This window comes from Gigantopelta aegis, chromosome 3 (assembly GCF_016097555.1).
Source record: "Gigantopelta aegis isolate Gae_Host chromosome 3, Gae_host_genome, whole genome shotgun sequence".
Taxonomy (NCBI): Eukaryota; Metazoa; Mollusca; class Gastropoda; order Neomphalida; family Peltospiridae; genus Gigantopelta; species Gigantopelta aegis.
Window position 1 is genome coordinate 90,221,966 of NC_054701.1, and position 21,310 is coordinate 90,243,275.

Below are 21,310 nucleotides of genomic sequence, written 5' to 3' on the forward strand. Positions count from 1 at the left end.
GTTATTAACAAAGTGTGTTACTTTAACAGTATTGTATATTACATATATGTGAGCCTTTAGATTATTGCATGAGCGAGAGTATAATAATAATAATAATAATAATAAATTCTTTATTTAGTGAGGGTAACACAGTTAACAAAAGCTAATCTTCCCTGAGGCCCTCAGGTACAAACAATACAGAATTACAATACATGCATTTATGAACAAGTAGAAAATACATACTGTATATGGCAATAAACATATGTACAAATGATATTATTTTAGAAAATATTTCTTGAGTCTATATTTAAAAAGACCAGTATTTGGTGATGATCCAAAGTACTAAAACTACTGTACAAACTGTAAGAGTGCCTTATTAAATTTATGGAATGGAAGTATTTTACTACCTTAGTAAGGGTGGAAGTATATAGAGGATATTATATGAGCGTCCATGACAGACGATGTTTACGACACGAGTGTCGTAAACATCGTCTGTCATGTACACGAATGTAATATTCTGTTTATTACTGTAGAACTGTCTTGCTAAATGAACATTCCAGTCATTGTTTACAAACTAACGGTTCCTTAACGGCGGAGTAATGTTTGTTCATTGATGTCTTGAAAACCAAATCACAACCTGTTCTAAAGTTACGTGATATTTATATGCCCATAAGTAAAGAGTACACATGTATCAACAGCTGTAAATTGTAAAGTATGTGTATACTAAAAAGCAAACAAATACACAGTAATTGAAATAATTAGTTTTGAATTTGAATGACGTCAGTATTCCAATGTCGTCACTTTGCATCTCCTTACAATAACTATAAATTGGGTACATGACGTTTCCGTTTTAAGAATGCTAGAAAAATTCCAGTGCAAAATTGCTATTGAATTTATTTATTTTTTGAACATTCTTAACGCACCTGAATGTGTTTGAAGAAAATCTTGTGATTAAAACATTGTACCTTTTACTAAATATGGCTTTCAAGTGAAATTACGGTAAGATATGCTACATTTATTATGTACAAAGCCAAAACAAGGGTGCGAAAAGTGACTTGTCGACCTTAGTATAGATTTCTAACAGTTGTGAACGTTACATTCATAATTAAGTGTTTGATGTGTCACAACTACATCGTAATATAATACAAGTTATCATAAATAATTAATGTTTTATTAAATTAATTAAAAACACGTATTTGTCATTACGGCATGTGATCAGCTTACACTCGAAATAAAAATGTATTAATGAAGAAAGTAGTATCTGTGGAATGTCGTGTCAGCCAATCAGAAAGAAATGTACTCTTACAACAGCCAATCATTAAACGACAATGTCAGGAGGACATATGATTTAGTTATGACATACGAGGGAAATCGTACAATAAATATGACCCTCGTTATGCTGTACCTCGTAGGTAATAAAAAAACAGTTCACATACAACATACATAAATTTTGTGTGGCACCCATGCAAATGTGATGATTTATTTATTATATTATATATTATTTATAACAAATGTTAAGTATGCTTTTAATCGCTCCATAATCAATGTTAAGACCATTCAACAAGGTCAGTTAAGAAGATGCTGAATAATGTCAATTTCACAATTAGCAACTGCCGCAACCTTGCAGCTGCTATAGCAACTAGTGACATCAAGGATACTTTAATGTTTTATCATTCATTTGGATAATTCATTGCACCAAATAATTACTTTGTCAATGACAAATGATATACCAGATTCTTCTTATTGAATTGTGTCTTCTTACTGTCACTTGTTTTTATCTCACCGTTACAAAATAAAAAGGTCTCAACTTTTGCATTTACAAGTAGTTCCAATTCTCACAAACTGTAAGTCCTACATAATGAGACTTGGTTTATATTTGCACTTATAGAGATGTTCATCACAACACATATGAAATTCTTTTCTTTTTTCAAATTTTGTTAATTTTTAAATTTATTTAATTTATTTATTTGAATTTGTTTTTATTTATTTGTTGGGGTTTTTCATTATATCAGGGGTTTTTTTTCAGCATGCATTGATATAACCATCTACATGTACAGTGTATGGATGTAACGGTCACTGACATTGACATAACCATCTACATGTACAGTGTATGGATGTAACGGTCACTGACATTGACATAACCATCGACATGTACAGTGTATGGATGTAACGGTCACTGACATTGACATAACCATCGACATGTACAGTGTATGGATGTAACGGTCACTGACATTGACATAACCATCTACATGTACAGTGTATGGATGTAACGGTCACTGACATTGACATAACCATCTACATGTACAGTGTATGGATGTAACGGTCACTGACATTGACATAACCATCTACATGTACAGTGTATGGATGTAACGGTCATGACATTGACATAACCATCTACATGTACAGTGTATGGATGTAACGGTCACTGACATTGACATAACCATCGACATGTACAGTGTATGGATGTAACGGTCACTGACATTGACATAACCATCTACATGTACAATGTATCCTTTTATCCTGCAACCACCATTTCTGTTGACAAAATATGATATCGGATAAAGCAAAGTCATATCTGTTACTAGCAGGATATGACTTTTGACGTCATTCATATGATGTCACACACACAGCATACATTACAAAATCACTCATTTGACTTTTAGGTCATCGTATTATGTGGCTGAAATAACAGAAATAATAGCTTTTCCCCTTAATTTTTATGGTCTGCAGGATAAAGATAATAGCTAGCTAATGACGTGGGATATGTGCTTTATTCTGTGAAGGTAAGAATGAGAAATTCCACTCAGCAGAGCTTCACGGAATTTCCCATTCTTATCTTCACAGGATAAAGCACATATCCGATGTCATTAACTAGTTATTCTCTATATAATCTGTGTTCAGTATTGTATCACTATTCACTATTCAAATTTTAGAGATCATTATACACAGTTCTAAAACATTAAAGAGTAGTTTATAATCAGCAATGGTCACTAATCCCAATTTGGAAAACAAAATATTCCCTAGTAAATTGATTTATATACCAGTACCAGTATGTGTTTTTTAATTTCAATTCTTAATTTGTTGGAGCCAAAAGAATTTCCTAAAGAAATACCATGTTCTATTCCACATGACATTTACGCTGACAAAAACTGCATTGAGATGAATAAAAGCAAGGACTTTGGACTTCTGTCACTGAAAATAGATGACTAATGTCATTTGTCACAATTTTGGCAAGAACTTGAAACCATTCAATTTACATGCTTTCTAGATTGAAGTAAAAATTAGTAGATTTTCAAGATACTTGTATCCAAAACAAATTTTATATGAAATAGCTGTGGGTGGTGGATACATCCTCCCCCAATAATAGAATTGAAGATTTCACAGGGATTTTAAAATATCCATGCCAATTCCTTTATTATCACAAAGGACACAAATGAAAATCTTGTAAAGTACTCATAATTTGGTATCATGCTTGCATTATCATCACGAAGGACACCTCTAGAGCACATTGATTTATTAATCATCGACTGTTGGATGTCAAACATTTGGTAATTTCGACATAAAGTCTTAGAGGAAACCCACTACATTTTTCTATTACAGGTGGTAGCAAAGGATCTTTTATATGCATCATCCCACAGACAGGATAGCACATACCACAGCCTTTGATATACTAGTTGTGGTGCACTGGATGGAGTGACACCACTGAAAATGTTTTTCAATTATTCTTAATTTGGTAGTACATGTATTTTCCTATGTAATAAAAATGACACTAGAGTTAATGTTTGGCATTTTCCTATGTAATAAAAATGACACTGGAGTTAATGTTTGGTATTTTACTCTGTAATAAAAATGACACAGAAGTTAATGTTTGGTATTTCGTCTTTCAGCAAGCCGATTTCCGTGATCGCATACAACCGGAGTTCCTGCAGGCCAGCACGAGTAAGCGTCGACCAACCTTGCTTCCTGAGTACCATGGGCAGTCAGGGGCGGTGGACCGAGAAAGGTATTCAGTGCATTGCACTTTGTCACATACACAGCCAAGGCCAGGCACAGCCCAATCTGGCCCTGTGGGTACTCACTGGTTATAGAGTAGTGTTCTCGCTGCTCCATTTAAGTGGGGCGGCCCGCTCCACTATTGAATTTTGCTGCTCTCCTTTCACATTCTGCCGATATATGGTAACCAAGCTTTCCTTTTTCTTTTCTTTTTTCGCTTTTCTTTCTTCTTTTTTTCTTTTTTTGAAGAGGGTGGTGCCACACGGCCACCCTCCTTTAATTTTAATTTTCACCTAGCGAGAACACCTTAGAGGTTTTATTTAAGCTTTTGAATCTAATCAAAGGTTAACTAAGCTTTATCCAAAAACAAGGATATCTTATATGTGACATCATTTTAATGTTTTCAGCAAGTCATACAAATTACGTCACAATTCAAGGGACCAACAGAAAGTGGCCGTTATGGACAGGTGGCCTTTATACAGAGGTCCCAAAATATTCAATCGAGACCCTAACATATTCCACTATAAAATAACTGATAACTTCTAATTGTTGTTCTAAAGTTAAGGCAGAATGATTGTTTGGTGGCATTTTGTTTTAACAGTTGGTTCATAAATAAATAACATAAAACTGAAATTTACTTTTGTTTAATTGGGATTAGTCTTATTCAACTTACTGTGCTAGCACAACAAATATGCTATTCAACCTGAGTCATACCTACACACTGCAGAATTCTCTCCCTTGCCGGATATGCGCAATGCTATCCTTGCACGGGCTACCTGTAACTTCATTTTCTCAATTCTGCAGTCCACCTGTTAACACCTGTTAAGCTTTGGCAAAAAGTTTTCTTTACTTGTAATTTTGTGTTTGTTTTTTTGGTTGAACTTGACATACGGTTGGTAGTTGGGAATTCTGTGTTGAATTTACCATGTCCGACGCGAGTTCGTTGACAGCTAGCGCACGGAAAGTTTGTGCGCGAGATGGTTGTCCATTTCTTTTACGACGTAAAGACACACACGTGTTGTGTCCGGACTGTCGGTCTTGTTCTCAAGACCGTCAGTGTGAGATCTGCGCCACGTGGTCTCCTGACCAGTGGGGTCGGTTCGGTTTCGCAGACTCAGGTTTCGGGTACCAGCAAAATCTTGTCGTCTGCTTCGGCAGTAGTCGGCAAGTCGGACTTAGTGGGTAGGTCCCATAAGTCTGTAGACACTTCGAAAAGTGTCCGGAAAGGGGGAAACACAAGGGTTTTTTTCTTCTTCGGTCCGTGTTACGAGTACAGTTACAGATACTTCGGAGAGCGCCCCCCCGGGCTCCTATTGTGACCGTGGTACGTGAGCCGTCTTCGTTAGTGACGGCGCCTTCCTCTGTTTGTGTGGCTTCGTCGCGGGCGTCGCCATCGTCGTTACGGTTACCTTTACAAACAGAAGGGGGGCAGGGTGGCAGTCGTCGCGGCACCGGTTTTGACGACTTCATCGGTTACCGAGCACATGCACTCCGTTGTGCATAGGTCCACTGCTTCGTCCGCAGAGCAGGTGGCCCCGACTTTGCCTTCGATTGCTGACAGTCGCTTCGGCACCTCAGCATTCTCAAGGCCCGAGGAGAGTTCTGCCAGTTTGCTTCGAACTGAGCCAGTTGTTCCGATGCCGGGATCCGTCTCTGATGGCATCCCGACCGATGTTTACCGTTGGGTGGAGGACTCATCCCGTTTGGGTCCTCCGTTTGCATATGTTTACCCCAAGGGTCCGGTGACTTCGGTAGCAACGGACATCTCCTCACAGTTTGCACCGTCTTTGGTCCCTACCTCTTCGACTTTACTCGATAGAGGACGAGGTTCGCGCAGATACCCCTCGGTTGGGGGTACTCTGTGGCCGCAAACTCCGACCGTTCTGCACTTGGCGCAGGAACGACCGTTAGGTTTTCAGGAAACGTTGTTTCGGAGTTTTGTGGAATTTTTGAACGCTTCGCCTCAGTTGGGATCATTGCTTTCGCAGACGGGACCGACGGGTGCGGCTCCCATTCCCCCCCCCCCCCCCCCCCTGGTTTTCCGCCAAAACCAGCAGAAACTGCGTCTCGACAGCAGTTTGACGATGCAGTTAGGGATTGTCGTTCGGTTCCTATTGTTTCCGTCTCGGGAGACGCTGCCCCAGGGGCGTCTCGATTAGAGGGAGGAGTCCATATCGATCTTCGGGATCCAGTGGACAGTGACCTGGCTTCAGAGGAAGCGTCGGTTGGACCGGATTCTGTCGCTGACCCAGCTCTCTCTCACTTCGGTTCGGAGGTAGAGGAGGAGTGCGATTATCCGGCGGTTCTGGCTTTTGTCAGGGACCAGGTCCGACAGGTATGCGGGGACGCTATACCTCAGGTTGAGGCCCAGCCTACATTCAAGGGTGTCTCCTTCGGGAACCGTTCTTTGAATTTGGTCACTCCTCGTGAGGAGTCGGGTTTACCACTTGCACAGGAGGCGCACAGTTCACTTTGTGACATTGATGTGTTGATCACTGGCAGTGATCGTATCCTGGGAGTGGGTGTTGATGAGTACCCAACGGCACTGCCTACGGGGAAAATCCTAACGGGAGCGCGCATTTTTCGTGCCGACTCCTATGAGACGTTGGGGGCGGATTTTCTCGAACATCCGGCGGTCGTTCCCGCTAGTGTCCGAGCCGCATGTTCCCCATCGCCGCATGTGTCATTGCCAATCGCGGATCTGGAATCGTTCGAACGGCTGGCTAAGTCGATGTTCCAGGTTAATAACCATTTAGGTACGTTCCTATTTGGCTTGGATAAGGCTGTCGAGAGCCTTCCCGCGATGGCGAAAGGCTGTTTGGAGGCTGCGTCAAAAGCCTCTAAGCATATCGCTCAGTTATCTGGCGATTGTTTGCGAACAGTCTTTTGTTACGGCGTGACCATTACCTGGCGGGTTTTGAGTGCGTCAAACGTTGCGAAGACGTTTTTTCGTACACGTTCGGTAACGGGGAAAATTTACTTTTCGGGTCCCGATTTTAATATTGTCCTAGACAAGGATTTGTCGCGACCAGTCCCGAACACTCGACCCTCAACCTCTGGTAAACGTCGGTCCACGTTTTCGGGGTTTCAAGCCTCCTCCTGTAAAAAAGGCTGCTTTTTTACAGTCGGCTCAGATCCCTAGGGTTCCTGACACTAGGAGGCAACCAGGTAACAACCCGTCTTTCCGCTAAGCGAGGACGCAAACGTCGTACTGCGTTCCGTTCTCAGTCCACCAAAAGGCGTTGCGCCTACGGGTGGTAAAGCGGTTGGGGTGAGGGTACGTGAACGATCGGCAGTTGCTTTCGGAGGTACCGTTAGAAACCATACCCCCGTTGGGGGGCAGGCTCCGCCATTTCCTTCGAAATTGGTGCAAGCTGCCTGGGTCTCGACCCCTGGGTTCTGTCGGTCGTTCGACACAGTTACAAAATACCCTTCTTTTCTTCGAGCCCCCCTCTTACTTCCACTCCGAGAATGCCGCCGTTACCGTCCGCGGATCGGTAGCGTTTTAGTGGAGAGTATGATTGCCCCGAGTTTCTCGACAAAGGGGCCATCCAGAGAGTCAGTCTGGACACTCCGGGATTTTATTCTCATCTTTTCTTCGCCCGGAAGAAAAATGGGGAATGGAGACCAATCCTAAATTTGAAGCCACTGAACGTCTACGTCGATGTTCCTTCCATGAAAATGGAAACGGTTCATTCGGTCCGGAACCTGCTTCAAATTGGGGAGTGGGCTGTGTCGATCGATCTGAAAGACGCATACCTCCATGTCCCGGTGCACAAGGCGTTTTGGAAGTTTCTGCGCTTCCTGTTCGACGGGAAAGCGTACGAGTTTCGTGTGCTCCCGTTCGGTTTGGCGACGAGTCCCCATGCTTTTACACGTGTGGTAAAGTACTACGGTACGATCTCTCCACGTGGTGTTGGGCCACCTCGAATCTCTGGCCTCATTGATCGTGCGGTTCAGACGATTCAAACGACCACTCCAGTGGCATTTGTCCCCACGGTGGGACGGTCACAATTGAGACACGATAGTGCCTCTGGGCCCATGGTTCACTCATCCGATACAGGAGTGCCTGTCGGACAAGTGCATGTCCCTATCGGTTCCGTTGCACCCCCCTGCTCCGGATCTGATCCTGTTCACGGATGCGTCGCTGCACGGGTACGGGGCGCATCTGTTGGATCAACACATTTCAGGGGTATGGAATCTCTCCGAGAGGAAGCTTCATATCAACTGTTTGGAGATGGAGGCAGTGCATCGTGCCTGTCTTCATTTCCGGTGTGTTCTTCGACACCGTCGAATTCTGTTGAGATGCGACAATACGTCGGTAGTGGCATATCTCAATCGTTGGGGTGGAACCAAATCGGAGACTTTGGGTCGCAAAGCTCTTGCGATTTTGGAATTCTGCGACCAACTAGGGACCACTCTGTGGCGAAACACATTCCTTCATCGGTGAATGTGTTTAGCAGATGCCCTCAGTCGACATACCCCTGTTCAGACGGAGTGGATGTTGAACAAAGGGGTGGTCGCAGCGGTTCTTCGGGTGTGGGGCAGTCCACAGGTGGACATGTTTGCCACACGGTTGAACAACCAATTGCCGGTGTTCGTGTCCCCGGTACCGGACACATTGGCGTTGGAGTACGACGCGTTAAGTATGGATTGGACGGGACTGGATTTTTATACCTTCCCTCCTCCTGTCTACTCGGCAAGGTGTTGACCAAAGTGGTCAGGAACCTTGTCACGTGACGTTGATAGCTCCTCTGTGGGTGGCGCAGCCCTGGTTTCCACAGCTCCTGTCACTGTTAGTGGCAGTCCCGTTCCGATTACCAGTGTTGTCCGATCTACTCAGCCAGCGACTGAGTCAGACGGTGTGGCATCCGAAGCCGGAGGTCTTCCGGTTTCACGCGTGGAGGTTATCAGGGCTTCCTTGCGACGCAGAGGTTTTTCGACACGAATTGCGCATCTCGTCTCTTCAGCAAAGCGCAAATCTACCGAGTCGGTTTATCAGTGTCACTGGCGTATGTGGATTCGTTGGGCGAACGCACGGGATTTCGATCCCTTATCGCCTACTGTCAACGATTTAGCGGAGTACTTTCTCTGCGTTGGTCCAAGAAAGGAAAACTTAAAGTCATGACAGTGAAAAGTCACAGAGCTGCGATTTTCACTACTCTTAAACAGTGTGGATGTCGTGACTTTTCTACCAACTTGGTGTTGCATGATTTCTTAAATCATTACAATCCACGGGTGAAACGACCTTCCATTATTCCGAAATGGAATGTCTTTCTGGTGTTGCATGCTCTTAAGGGTGCGACCTTATGAGCCGTTGAGGTTTGCTAGTCTTCGTGCCTTGACGTGGAAGACTCTGTTTCTGGTTTCACTGGCAGCTTGTCGTCGGATCAGTGAGATACATGCTTTTTTGCATGACTTGGTTGATTACAATTCGGACGGGTCTGTCACTTTACGTACCGACCCTATCTTTGTTGCTAAAAAACCAGTCTCCAGGGGGAAGAGTTTCCACCTACTGTCATTCACAGTTTATCTCGTACACTGTCATCTGATAACTCGGATAGACTTCTTTGCCCGGTGAGAGCATTGAAGTATTATTTGCAGCGTACGAAAACCGGCGGCAGGGTAAAAAGAGATTGTTTATTTCTTATACCATTAGGCCGGGTGATGTCACAAAAATGCTTTGTCTCGATGGAAAGCAGCTACCATCAAGCTAGCATATGAGATGGCGGGTGATCATGTGTTACGGAATTTCTCTGTTAAACCACATGAGATCCGAGCCATTTCTGCTTCCCTGAATTTTCATGACTCTTTAGTATTATAAAGGTCATGAATGCAGGGGTTTGGAAAGGACGGCACACTTTTGACCGTTTCTATTTCCGGGATATGGCGGTTGGTCCTGACGGTACGCGTTAGGATCCAGACAGTCATTGCGGCTCAACACGTCGTGTCTGTGCGCAGGGCAACGGAAAGGGGTCGACCTCTTTTCCGTCCGACTGCCATCGTTTCACACTTCGGACATGTTTAACACTCCACTCTTTTCTGAGGGATGGGGTTTTTTGTAGTGTTGTCTACCGTTTCCTCTCCCTGGGGAGATGTTTTTCCTCCTTTTCATGGGGGATGAGTTTTTCTTTTGGGAAGCCCCTTTTTATTCCCAAAAGTTTTTTGACTCCTTGTTACCGTATGTCGTGGTTCGTCCTATCTCCATGTCATTACTTCAAAGGAGCTTTTTGGGTACGGGTAAGTCCTCTATTTTCTTACCTCCTCCCATTAATGTTGAATTCACGTGCTCTAACGGTGTCATTGCACGTCCGTTATAGCATATTTGTTGTGCTAGCACAGTAAGTTGAATAAGACTATTAGAAAATTTGTTTCTAATTTTCATTATTATTCATACTTACCTAGTGCTAGCACAACAAACTATACCTCCCACCCACCCCTATGAGGCTTTCCCTCGGTGGGTGGACTTTGAACCGAGAATGAAGTTACAGGTAGCCCGTGCAAGGATAGCATTGCGCATATCCGGCAAGGGAGAGAATTCTGCAGTGTGTAGGTATGACTCAGGTTGAATAGCATATTTGTTGTGCTAGCACTAGGTAAGTATGAATAATAATGAAAATTAGAAACAAATTTTCTAATGATTACTCAAGTAGCATGTTTAACTCATTATTAGTTTTATGTTGCCGCTAATCCATTGGTACGGTACTTGCATTGGGATTACTTCGCGAACTGCAAACAAAACAATTTTGGTAAACAAAGGTCACGATTTACCAAAGCATATTGTCTTAACTAAATTCATAAATGTTCGCCGCTTGGTGCATACTGCTTGTGAACAACAATCATGCCTGGTTGACAGTGGGGACTACTCAGGCACTTTGGTTATAATTGCCTTTGATAATACTGCAACAATCAGATACCGTAATACATTCTGCTTTCTTAGGCTATAGCCAATGAGAAGTCGCCTTGTTATTGAGTAACGATTCGAGCAGAACTATCGAATGCAAATTATACAACCGCCAGAACCAAACAGCTGTTGATATTTACATAATCAACAAATGGATTAAAATAATGCTTAGTATTAGTAAACGTATATATGTTTACGACAATAACATCATATGATAACATGAAAATAAGTTGGTTTTTTGTTGAGTCAAATCAAATCGCCAAACTTTCCAGTTACGTGACACAACAATGGTGGCATTGCAAAAAACAATAGGATTTACTGGGAACTAAATCGCTGTACAATCATATATGGTGGGAAGAATTTCGATTTTTTTTTTTTTTTTTTTTTTTAAATAATAATTTGGCTGCTAATGCAGGTTCAGACCTTATTTTTGATGAAAAATAGTGGCCATTCTATATATTTCAAATAAAGAAAGAAATGCATTGGGGGGATTTCAGGGTGTCCATTATTGGCAGGTGGCCATTATATAGAGGTGCCTGTTAGACAACGTTTGACTGTACTTCACTATATAAGAGAGTTAACACTTGGTCCTTTCTCCTTTAAAAAAAAGAAGTTTTATAGCAGGATTTTCAGTATTTTGTATAAAATTGAAATAGCCGTTATTGAAATTGAAAACATACATATTGTCTTCTGATATTTGACTATATCTTGTTAAAACATTTGCATCTAGTTTTAACTTTTTTATTTTATAAAGTTGACCTTTAAGCAAAACTAAGCTATCAAATTCAAATTTGTATTCCTTTTTTTTTCTGGCTACTATGCTTTATCTTATTTGCTCTTCCTGGGGTTTTCCTGTTCCAAGCAGGTATATCAAATGTTGTGGTATGTGCTATCCTGTCTTGCGAAGTGTATATAAACCAGGGCTCGCGCTGTTGGTAGCCAAATTAGCCATTGGCTAATTTTTACAAAAAATGGCTAATAAAATGTGCAAGTGGCTAAAACTTTGGCTAAGCCATTTTTTATCTTCTGATGTGAACAAACGGTTACATAATCGGTCCAACACCTCAAACATAATAATAATACCAAATATTCAATTAACATAACAGCGATCTCGCGACCAGTAACGAGAAATGGTGTCATCCAGAATACAGTGTAGGCCTAATGATGTTTGCTTATTTTAATAATTACGGTTATTAATTTTAACGGCATGCATTCAACATGTATAATGTATGAAATCAAATCAAAGTCTGCAAGATCTGTAACTTGTTATTTTAACTTTGTAAGGTCTTTGAACCAAAATAATAAAAACAGACCGACAATGCATGTCAATTTGAATACACAAAAAAGAAGAAAAAGAAATGTTTTATTTAACGACACACTCAACACATTTTATTTACGGTTATATGGCGTCAAACACACAGATAATGAGAGAGTAAACCCGCTGTCGCGACTTAATGGACTACTCTTTTTGTTAGCAGCAAGGGATCTTTTATATGCACCATCACACAGACAGAGTAGTACATACCACGGCCTTTGATATACCAGTCGTGGTGCACTGGCTGGAACAAGAAATAGCCCAATGGGCCCACCAACAGGGATTGATCCCAGACCGACCGCACATCGAGTGAGCGTTGTACCACTGGGCTACGTCCCACCCCCTTTGAATACACATGCTAGTTCGGGGTCGAAAGACATGTAGTCTATCCCAAGTCTGAGTTCAACCAGACCGAGCGAAAACAAAACGTTCGCTACACTGGTTTGTGTGCTTCACGTTAAACGAAATGGACACGACGGACACCAATCAAATAGTTCGCGAACGTTAGGAAGAACGTTCGTTTGCTGAACTGAGGACAGCTCGGTGCAAATATACGTCACGCTTCAAAGTCGACTGACACCCGCTTGTCAAGAGAAATCGTTGCGGACATTAAACAATACGATTACACAGGATTAAATCTTGATGTAAATTTGTAAAAAACAATAGTTGTTCGCATCAATGAATACCTAACTGCAGTGTCATTTATTTCTTTGTCTTTGTTAATTTCGTACCCATGGTCGAGAGCATGCATGCAGATCGCGATCGCCATAAATGAACATGCAGTATTTATACAAATTGCAGTTAAACGTACACTGAATAAAATTAGTTTACAATAATCATATTTGTTAGATAATGCAGGGCACAATATTTCACGCGAACCGCCGTTCTGTTCGCGTGTCGGTTACGCAAAATTAAATTTACGCGAACCGCAAACTGGTTATGTCATGACCTGTAAACGTTCAGAAATTAAAACTTGCAAATTTCACGATTACAGGACGTTTATTCACGCAGACATACTACTAGTATTTCGACAAATGTTTTAGGCTGAATTTTAGATACTTGATGCGCAGCAAATCAGTAAACAACGTTATATTTCAACAGTTGTAATTTGCAACCAATCTAAAGTAAATGTCCAGTATAGAGTAGAGCCAAAAGTTTTAAAGAAATGTGCTCAGACCGCTGGGGACGGCTAAGTTATCTGCTGCTATTTTATCTCTAAAGGAATATATGCAGACATAATATTGGATTACCTACAATGTTACATATGTTAAAAACAGTTTTAACGTAAACAGGAATCCAAAAGTGTCACAAAAAATGAAAAATACTAACATCGCATAATGAGCTTTAAAAAACCCAAACATTTGGGACGTCACTGTAGTATAGAAGTACCATCGATAAAGTGAAACTAGCATAGCCACCGCAAAAAGGAATCCCTCCAAATGATTATGTATATATTTCGAAGGCGTAGCGCCCATTACGCACAGTACACATGTGAGTAATGCAAAAACAAAATCCGGGAATAGGTCGAGGCCGTCTGTAATTGTTCTATAAAATATCCTCGAAAACAAAGATTACTAAAAAAAAAAAAAAAAAAAAAAAAAAGCCTCCGAAAAGGCTCTGATTGCATCTATAGGCGTCCTGAGTTCCAAACTTTTCACAGGGGGAGGCCCACCAAATATCCCCGCTCGGGCACGCCTTTGGCGTGCGTAATGCCAAGAAAATTTCTGGCTACGCCCCTGTATTTTGTTTCAGTACTGGGGCTGATATTCAGTTCTTTTATAATATTGTTAACTTTGGCAAGCATTAAAGACTTTTTTTTTCTTTTTTTTTGTAAAATGTTTTCTTTAGTAGTTGTTTTAACTTTATGTTTCAACTAAAAACTATGTATTTAAAATATAATTTCAACATAATTTTGAGGTAACCGATCAGGTAACCCACGGGTTACGCAAATATAATTCACATAACCGAACAATTGGTTACCTAGGTAAAAACCACGTAAACCGACTTCCGGTTCCCTCAGATTTCGAAAGATTGTCCCCTGTAATGTTAGATATAAATTCGTAAGACTGTGAGGTGACATTTAATAAGTTAGCTGGATTTTAAAAAGACGAGCTTCTTGCAACCTTGTGACGAGCTTTTTGCAACCTTGCCGCAAGCTTGTTGCATGCTTGCGACAAGCTTCCTGCAAGCTTATTCAGTTTAAGCTAGTATTTGGAACCTTTTTACAACCTTGCCGCAAGCTTGCGACGAGCTTCCAGCAAGCTTGTTGCAACCTTGCCACAAGCTTGCAACGAGCTTCCCGTAAGCTTATTCAGTTTAAGCTAGTATTTGGAACCTTTTTACAACCTTGCTGTAAGCTTGCGACGAGCTTCCCGCATGCTTGCGACGAGCTTCCCGCAAGCTTGCGACGAGCTACCCCCACGCTTGCGACAAGCTTCCTGCAAGCTTGCGACGATCTACCTACAAGCTTGCATCAGTGGCAGCCATGTTGCATCTTGTATAATTCTTTAAAAAAAAAAACAATGGTTTTAAAGTGAAAAACATGAACAGTTAAAACAAAAAAATAGGTGCTACATGTTGTCAGATACTTAGGCTACAAAATTAGTTTACCTGTCTGATAGACATGTTCCATTTATGTGGGATAGTCTTGACTAAACTAATATGCTAAAAAGCTCCTGGTCCTATATTCTTCTTCTTCTTCTTGTTTTATGTTATATTCCTCCACTATCTGGAGATCCACACTGTGGTGTAAAGTCATTTGTTTGTTTCTTCTTGTTTTCTTTTTTCTCCTGTTCCACCAAGCAGGATTCAACCAAACATGGTCCAAATGATCCTCTTATAGACCTGACCAAGTGTTGTTATTTTTCAGGCCAATAAAAATTCCAAGATGGCCGCCCTAGCCTCTGAATAACTGAGACATTTTTAACTTTTACTCAAGTTCCACCATGCAAATTTAAACCATATGTATTCCTAATGATCCTCTCATGGCCCTGACCAAGTTTGTTATTTTTCGGGCAGATTTAAAATCAAGATAGCTGTCCTGGCCTTTGATTGACAGAGACAGAGACAGGCAGGTTTCAATCAAACTTAGTCCAAATGATTCACTCATGACTTACTAAGTGTTGTTATTTTTGTGGCTGATTCAAAATCCAAGATGGCCACCCTGGCCTCTGATTGGCTCAGACATTTTCAACATCTTCTCAAATTCCACCAGGCTAATTTCAACCAAACAAGGCCCATGTCATCGTCTCATGGCCATGCATATGTTATTATTTTTGGGGCCAATTGAAAATCCATTTATTACAAGATGATTCTGTTTTAACCATATTGTATTAATTTTGTTTTAATTATTATTGTAAATACTATCTAAATCTGTAACATGTATGTTTGGTTGTTTAGCCACTGTTCCCACTGAATTTGATAAATCATATGAGAAGTTATGAATTAAAAAAAAAAAAACATGAAAATTATTTGGACTTAGCTTTTTCTCCACAAGTGTAGACATGCTTTCACAGTTGAAGATATACATGCAGCAAGCTTACAAAAATGAAAACATGCTTGCGGGAAGCTTGCACAGTTGAAGATATGCATGCAGCAAGCTTGCACAAGCTTGCAAAATGAAAACATGCTTGCGGGAAGCTTGCACAGTTGAAGATATGCTTGCAGCAAGCTAGCAAAATTGAAAACATGCTTGCGGGAAGCTTGCACAGTTGAAGATATGCATGCAGCAAGCTTGCACAAGCTTGCAAAATGAAAACATGCTTGCGAGAAGCTTGCACAGTTGAAGATATGCTTGCAGCAAGCTAGCAAAAATTAAAACATGCTTGCGGGAAGCTTGCACAGTTGAAGATATGCATGCAGCAAGCTTGCGCATGCTTTCACAAATGAAAATATGCATGCGGCAAGCTTGCAGAAATACTGACTACCTTACGCGAGCTAAATGTTAGCTTGCAAATAGCTTGCATTGCTTGTACTACCTTGTAACAACCTTGTAACTACCTTGCAACAACCTAGCCGCAAGCACGCATTTTTGTTTGGGAATTAGCCTAGGTATTTTACGAGCAGAAATCACAAACATTTAACACGACGCTGAAATTAACAGCAACAACATGGCACAAATTATGAAATTGTTGGGGGTGGGGAATTGATGGGTTACTTTAAAAAAAATTAAAAAAGCAGTTCAAACTAACATAAAGATTGCTATTTAAAGAAGTAATTATCTATATATTAAAAAAAAAAAAACCTCAAATTTTTATTTGGGGAAAAAAAGGACAAAAGAAAAAATAACACCCTCCATAAATATCCACCCACCCCCATATTTCTGTTTGTTTGTTAATTTAATGTCATATGCCTTAGAAGTGGGGGTGGATGTACGGGGTACTGGCTTCCAACTCTGAAGATAATGCATCACCCCACTCCCGCTGAAAAATCAAAGTAATATATTAACTGCCCCTACCCCCTTTGCTGTCTTTGATTTTGATCAGGTAATACGGTTTTGTTATTCAGTTTTATTCCAGTTTGTACACAATTAGCTGAAAAAGATGCATTTTCATATTCATATTTAAATACTCTATACAGTACTGTGTAAAACAATTTTGGCTAAAGCATTTTCAATATGGCTAATAAAAATTCCATTTGGCTAATATTTTGGCTACAGGTATTTTTTGATCCAGGGTGAGCCCTGATAAACGATCCTAGGTAATGGGAAAATGTAGCCAGTTTCCTCTGAAGACTATGTGTCAAAATTACCAAATGACATTTAACAAAACAAACTAATTTTAGCTTGTATTCCCTGCCCCTGTTATTCATCCTTGTTGTGTTCTTGTGATGCTGTCTACAGCCAATTAGAAACTGTGGGTTTACTCTGGTAGAATCGAAACATTTTGTGTTAAATACTACGTTTTTTTGTATGTATGGTTATGTTGTTGTTTTTTTAAAGGTTAAAAAATATATATTTAAAAGTTCTTTTTGACTAAATATAGTAACAGTTAGCAGTTGACTTACATTATGATTACTGACTAGGAATTTTAACCCTCAGAGTTAATATTTTCATTGGAGGTATTAATTGATAAAAATCTGTGAATTGGTAGTTCTTGCTTTTGTTAATATTTGCTCAATTTAATTTTACAGTTGCTGGTTATGTCTGTCTGTCTGTCTGTCTGTCTGTCTGTCTACTCATATGAAGTAAAACTTAGGATTAATGACAAGTTAATTTAGTTGCGGGAATATGCCAGATTTACTCAGATTATACATACGAACATACTGGGAATCTGTATAATAGACTGGTATTAACAATCAGTGCTCCACAATAGAATCTGACAGTGATACTAAAAAATTAAAGAGGCTGGGAAACCAGTCAATACAGTCTGATGAAAATCAATTCCGTGGCACTCCTACCTGTTAGAAATCAGCCACAAATAATGTTTCTGTGTATTGATGATGTGACTAAGCTCTGCCATGAGTTTGATGAGTTTTAATATACATTTACATAACATACAGTCAGACCTGTGTTAGCCAGCCACCTGAGACAGTGTGATAAAAGTGAAGCCATAATAACTCTCTGGCTTGTTGGTGTCGTGGTTAAGCCATCAGACATAAGGCTGGTAGGTACAGGGTTTGCAGCCCGGTACCGGCTCCCACCCAGAGCGAGTTTTAATGACTCAATGGGTAGATATAAGACCACTACACCCTCTTCTCTGTCACTAACCACTAACAACTAACCAACTGTCCTGGTCAGACAGCCCAGATAGCTGAGGTTGTGCTAAGGACATCTTAATTGAATATAAGCACAAAAATAAGTTGAATTGAATGAAATCTCACTGTAGGGCATGAATCAGGTTGCTGCCATTTCATGTTTTCTTTTGGGGATTTTTTGCTTCAAAATTATGTATCCAAATTTCATCTTGTACAATCACTTACATGTATCTGTGAATAGTTTTGGGTCTTTCTGAAATTTCATTGGTAAAATAGTTGAAATGTCAGGTTTTGCCATCTTTTAATGAACAGTTGCCATCAAATGCACTGTACCTGCATTAACAGGGAACATTTTGTTTTCAAAATCTTGATCAGCGATATATTGGTTCAACTGAATATTGATTAGCAACTACTGTTTAGTGTTTTAAAATTGTGTAGCGATATGTGAAACTTGGGTAGTGTAAATTATTATTTTTAATTTCCCAGTTATAAGTACACGCTGGGGTAATAATGGGTAAATTTGCACTGACTATCCTTTTTTTTTTTCTCTCTCTCTTTTTATATATAGAGAGGTTATTACCAGAGTGTTTTTCGGTATTGTCAATATCATATATTAGGAATAAAAAGTGTATTATGCGAGCCTCTGGCGAGCATAATACATTATTTTTATTCCTAATATATGATATTGACGATACCGAAATACACAAGGGTAATAATCTCTTTATCATATAATCTCAAGCTTAATACAACATGTTTTTGTAAACTGTACACGCAACTTTAATTCCAGTCCGCCATTACTAGATATTCAAATGACGTAAGAATATGTGGCGCGGTGTAAGAATATGTGGCGCGGTGTATTTTTTAATGGAAATGACGTCAAACTCGAATGACGTCATTTTAGATGTCCTTACATCAAAACAAACTAGGGCTTAACGTTTTTTGTTTTCTGAACGCTGGACAGCTTTCAGTGTCAAATTGCCATTGAAATGTTTTTATTCGATGACTATGAATGCATACATCAATTATGGAGTGTCACACAAGTACGTTTGCTTAATTGTCAATAAACCTAGTGCCATGACCTCAATTAATTTACATCTATTTGCAAAGTTACTTTGATTACCGTATTTGACAGGAAATAAGCCATGGGGGCCAAGACAACTCATTGTAAGCTTAGCATGGGGTGGGCTAATTCCCAGACAAGGGGCCAGTTTTGTTGAAAAAAACACACAAAAAACTAATAATTAAAATAAATAATAATTAAATGAACTAGGAAGAAAATGAAAAACGTCCAGTAGCACATCTATTAATTAGTGTTCCATTTGTTATTAATAAATAATAATTGTTTATTAATTAAATTGTTTTTTTTTACTAGTATCTAATTATCAGAAACACACCTTCTATGTTACAATTACTTACCAGTGCTGTTTATTTACATTCAAAATTTAATGCTGAGAAGACTTAAAACAACAAACTCAATAGTGTATACACACGTTTCTGACAGGCAGCCAGCTTACACTACAAAGAATTGTCAATCTAGGCCATTGTTCTTAGCCAATCAGAATAAGGTATTTGCCTAATTAGCATTAACTGCGGACCGATTGTGGTGGTAAAAATAGACATTGGTTTTAGTTCAGACTTGGGTTTAGGTACTTCAAAGAAATACTGCAGACATGAAATTGAAAACAATGTTACACACTGTTACTGTTACACTACTAAATCTCACTGGTGGTAAAATATTGTGTTACATTTGTGTTTAGTTATCTGCAGGAGGTATGACCTTTTAAATGAACTTTGAGCACACTTGCAGTTTTGTTATTTATAAGGTGACGAAGTTGGGGGTGGGCTTATTTACGAATGAGGGCCTAATTTCTTAAATGCTAACAAAACGGAGGGGGGCTTATTCAAAGACATGGGCTAATTTCCAGTCAAATACGGTACACTGAAAATGTAAGATATTATATGATAAATATATATATATATATTTTTTTTTTTTTTTTTATGTAAAACATAGGGTTCAGACGGTTTTAATACCTCTAGTATGCCTACATGTACTGGGTATGTAAATGTTTACATTAAAACATATTTTTTTAATATCATCAAGTCCATAAACCAAGCCGTTTTGGGTTTTTTTCCTTTGTATACTGTTCATAAATATCAATCCTTTTAAAAATATTTGCCTTTAGGAAGCTGGAACTAATTACTTTCCAACCGTGTCTAATAGAGTTGACTGAGAAAAAAGCCCACACGGAAATGGATTTTCCTAAAGGGTGTTTTATGACAAAATGATGATGAAGCTGCTGTTGTGCACCATTGTTGTGGAGCGTTGATGGAGTGCGTTCCTGCAGACATTCAAGTACACTGTGCAACGAGTCAGGTTGCTTGGTGCAGTTTTACACTTTTTACATCATATTAGCTTAAATTAGTAGTACCGTATTTTTCCATGTCTTATGCACACATTTTTTCCCACAGGTTAAAAATGGGTGTGTGCATTATACATGACAATAGAAAAAAGTATCTTTTAAAAATGTCCAGCGATCACCCATAAAAAATTGTTGATCGGTAGTCTATGGTATTTTACAGGTTATTGACAATGTTCATTACAGGGCATTTCCACGAAAAATGATACCTCTGGAGTGAAGAATTTTTTCCCTGTTATGCCTTTATTTTTCATATAGAATTATTTGTTAATAATCAAAAAACCATAAAATACCCAGGTTTTAATTCAAAACTGTCATGTGACCTGCTGGCCATCTTTAATTTGTGCTATTTCCTCTTAAGAATAGAACCCAAATTGCAATGAAATCTTTTTTCAAAAATGTCATTAAAATTGAATGAATATGATAAAGGTAAGTATTGCATTTTGTTTGTAACATCTTAATGGTAATTCCCAAACAACACAAATTAATAAATTTGGAATAGACTTTTATGAATAAAAACTTGAACTTATTGCATGACCTCATTGCGTCAGGGTGGCATCGTGGTTAGCCATCGGTCTACAGGCTGGTAGGTACTGGGTCCAGATCCCAGTCGAGGCATGGGGTTTTTAATCCAGATACCGACTCCAAACCCTGAGTGAGTGCTCCTCAAGGCTCAATGGGTAGGTGTAAACCACTTGCACCGACCAGTGATCCATAACTGGTTCAACAAAGGCCATGGTTTGTGCTATCCTGCCTGTGGGAAGCGCAAATAAAAGATCCCTTGCTGCTAATCGGAAAGAGTAGCCCATGTAGTGGTGACAGCGGATTTCCTCTCCAAATCTGTGTGGTCCTTAACCATATGTCTGACGCCATATAACCGTAAATAAAATTTGTTGAGTGTGTCGTTAAATAAAACATTTCTTTCTTTGTTACAACATATTTGTTTCAATCAAAAACACTCTTAAGAATTTTATTGAATACTTTAAAAAAAAAAAAAAAAATTAAGAT

At 39.6% G+C, this 21,310-nt stretch overlaps 1 protein-coding gene across 4 annotated transcripts in view; it reads left to right on the forward strand.

Annotated features, from left to right (window-relative positions):
• Positions 1-21,310, forward strand: part of LOC121369305 (nuclear receptor corepressor 1-like) — a 102,331-nt gene that overhangs the window by 41,348 nt on the left and 39,673 nt on the right. For all 4 annotated transcript variants that reach the window (XM_041494274.1, XM_041494275.1, XM_041494277.1 and 1 more), the window contains one exon: positions 3,867-3,982. In XM_041494274.1, the coding sequence (XP_041350208.1) occupies positions 3,867-3,982 (116 nt within the window). The remainder of the gene's footprint in view (positions 1-3,866; positions 3,983-21,310) is intronic.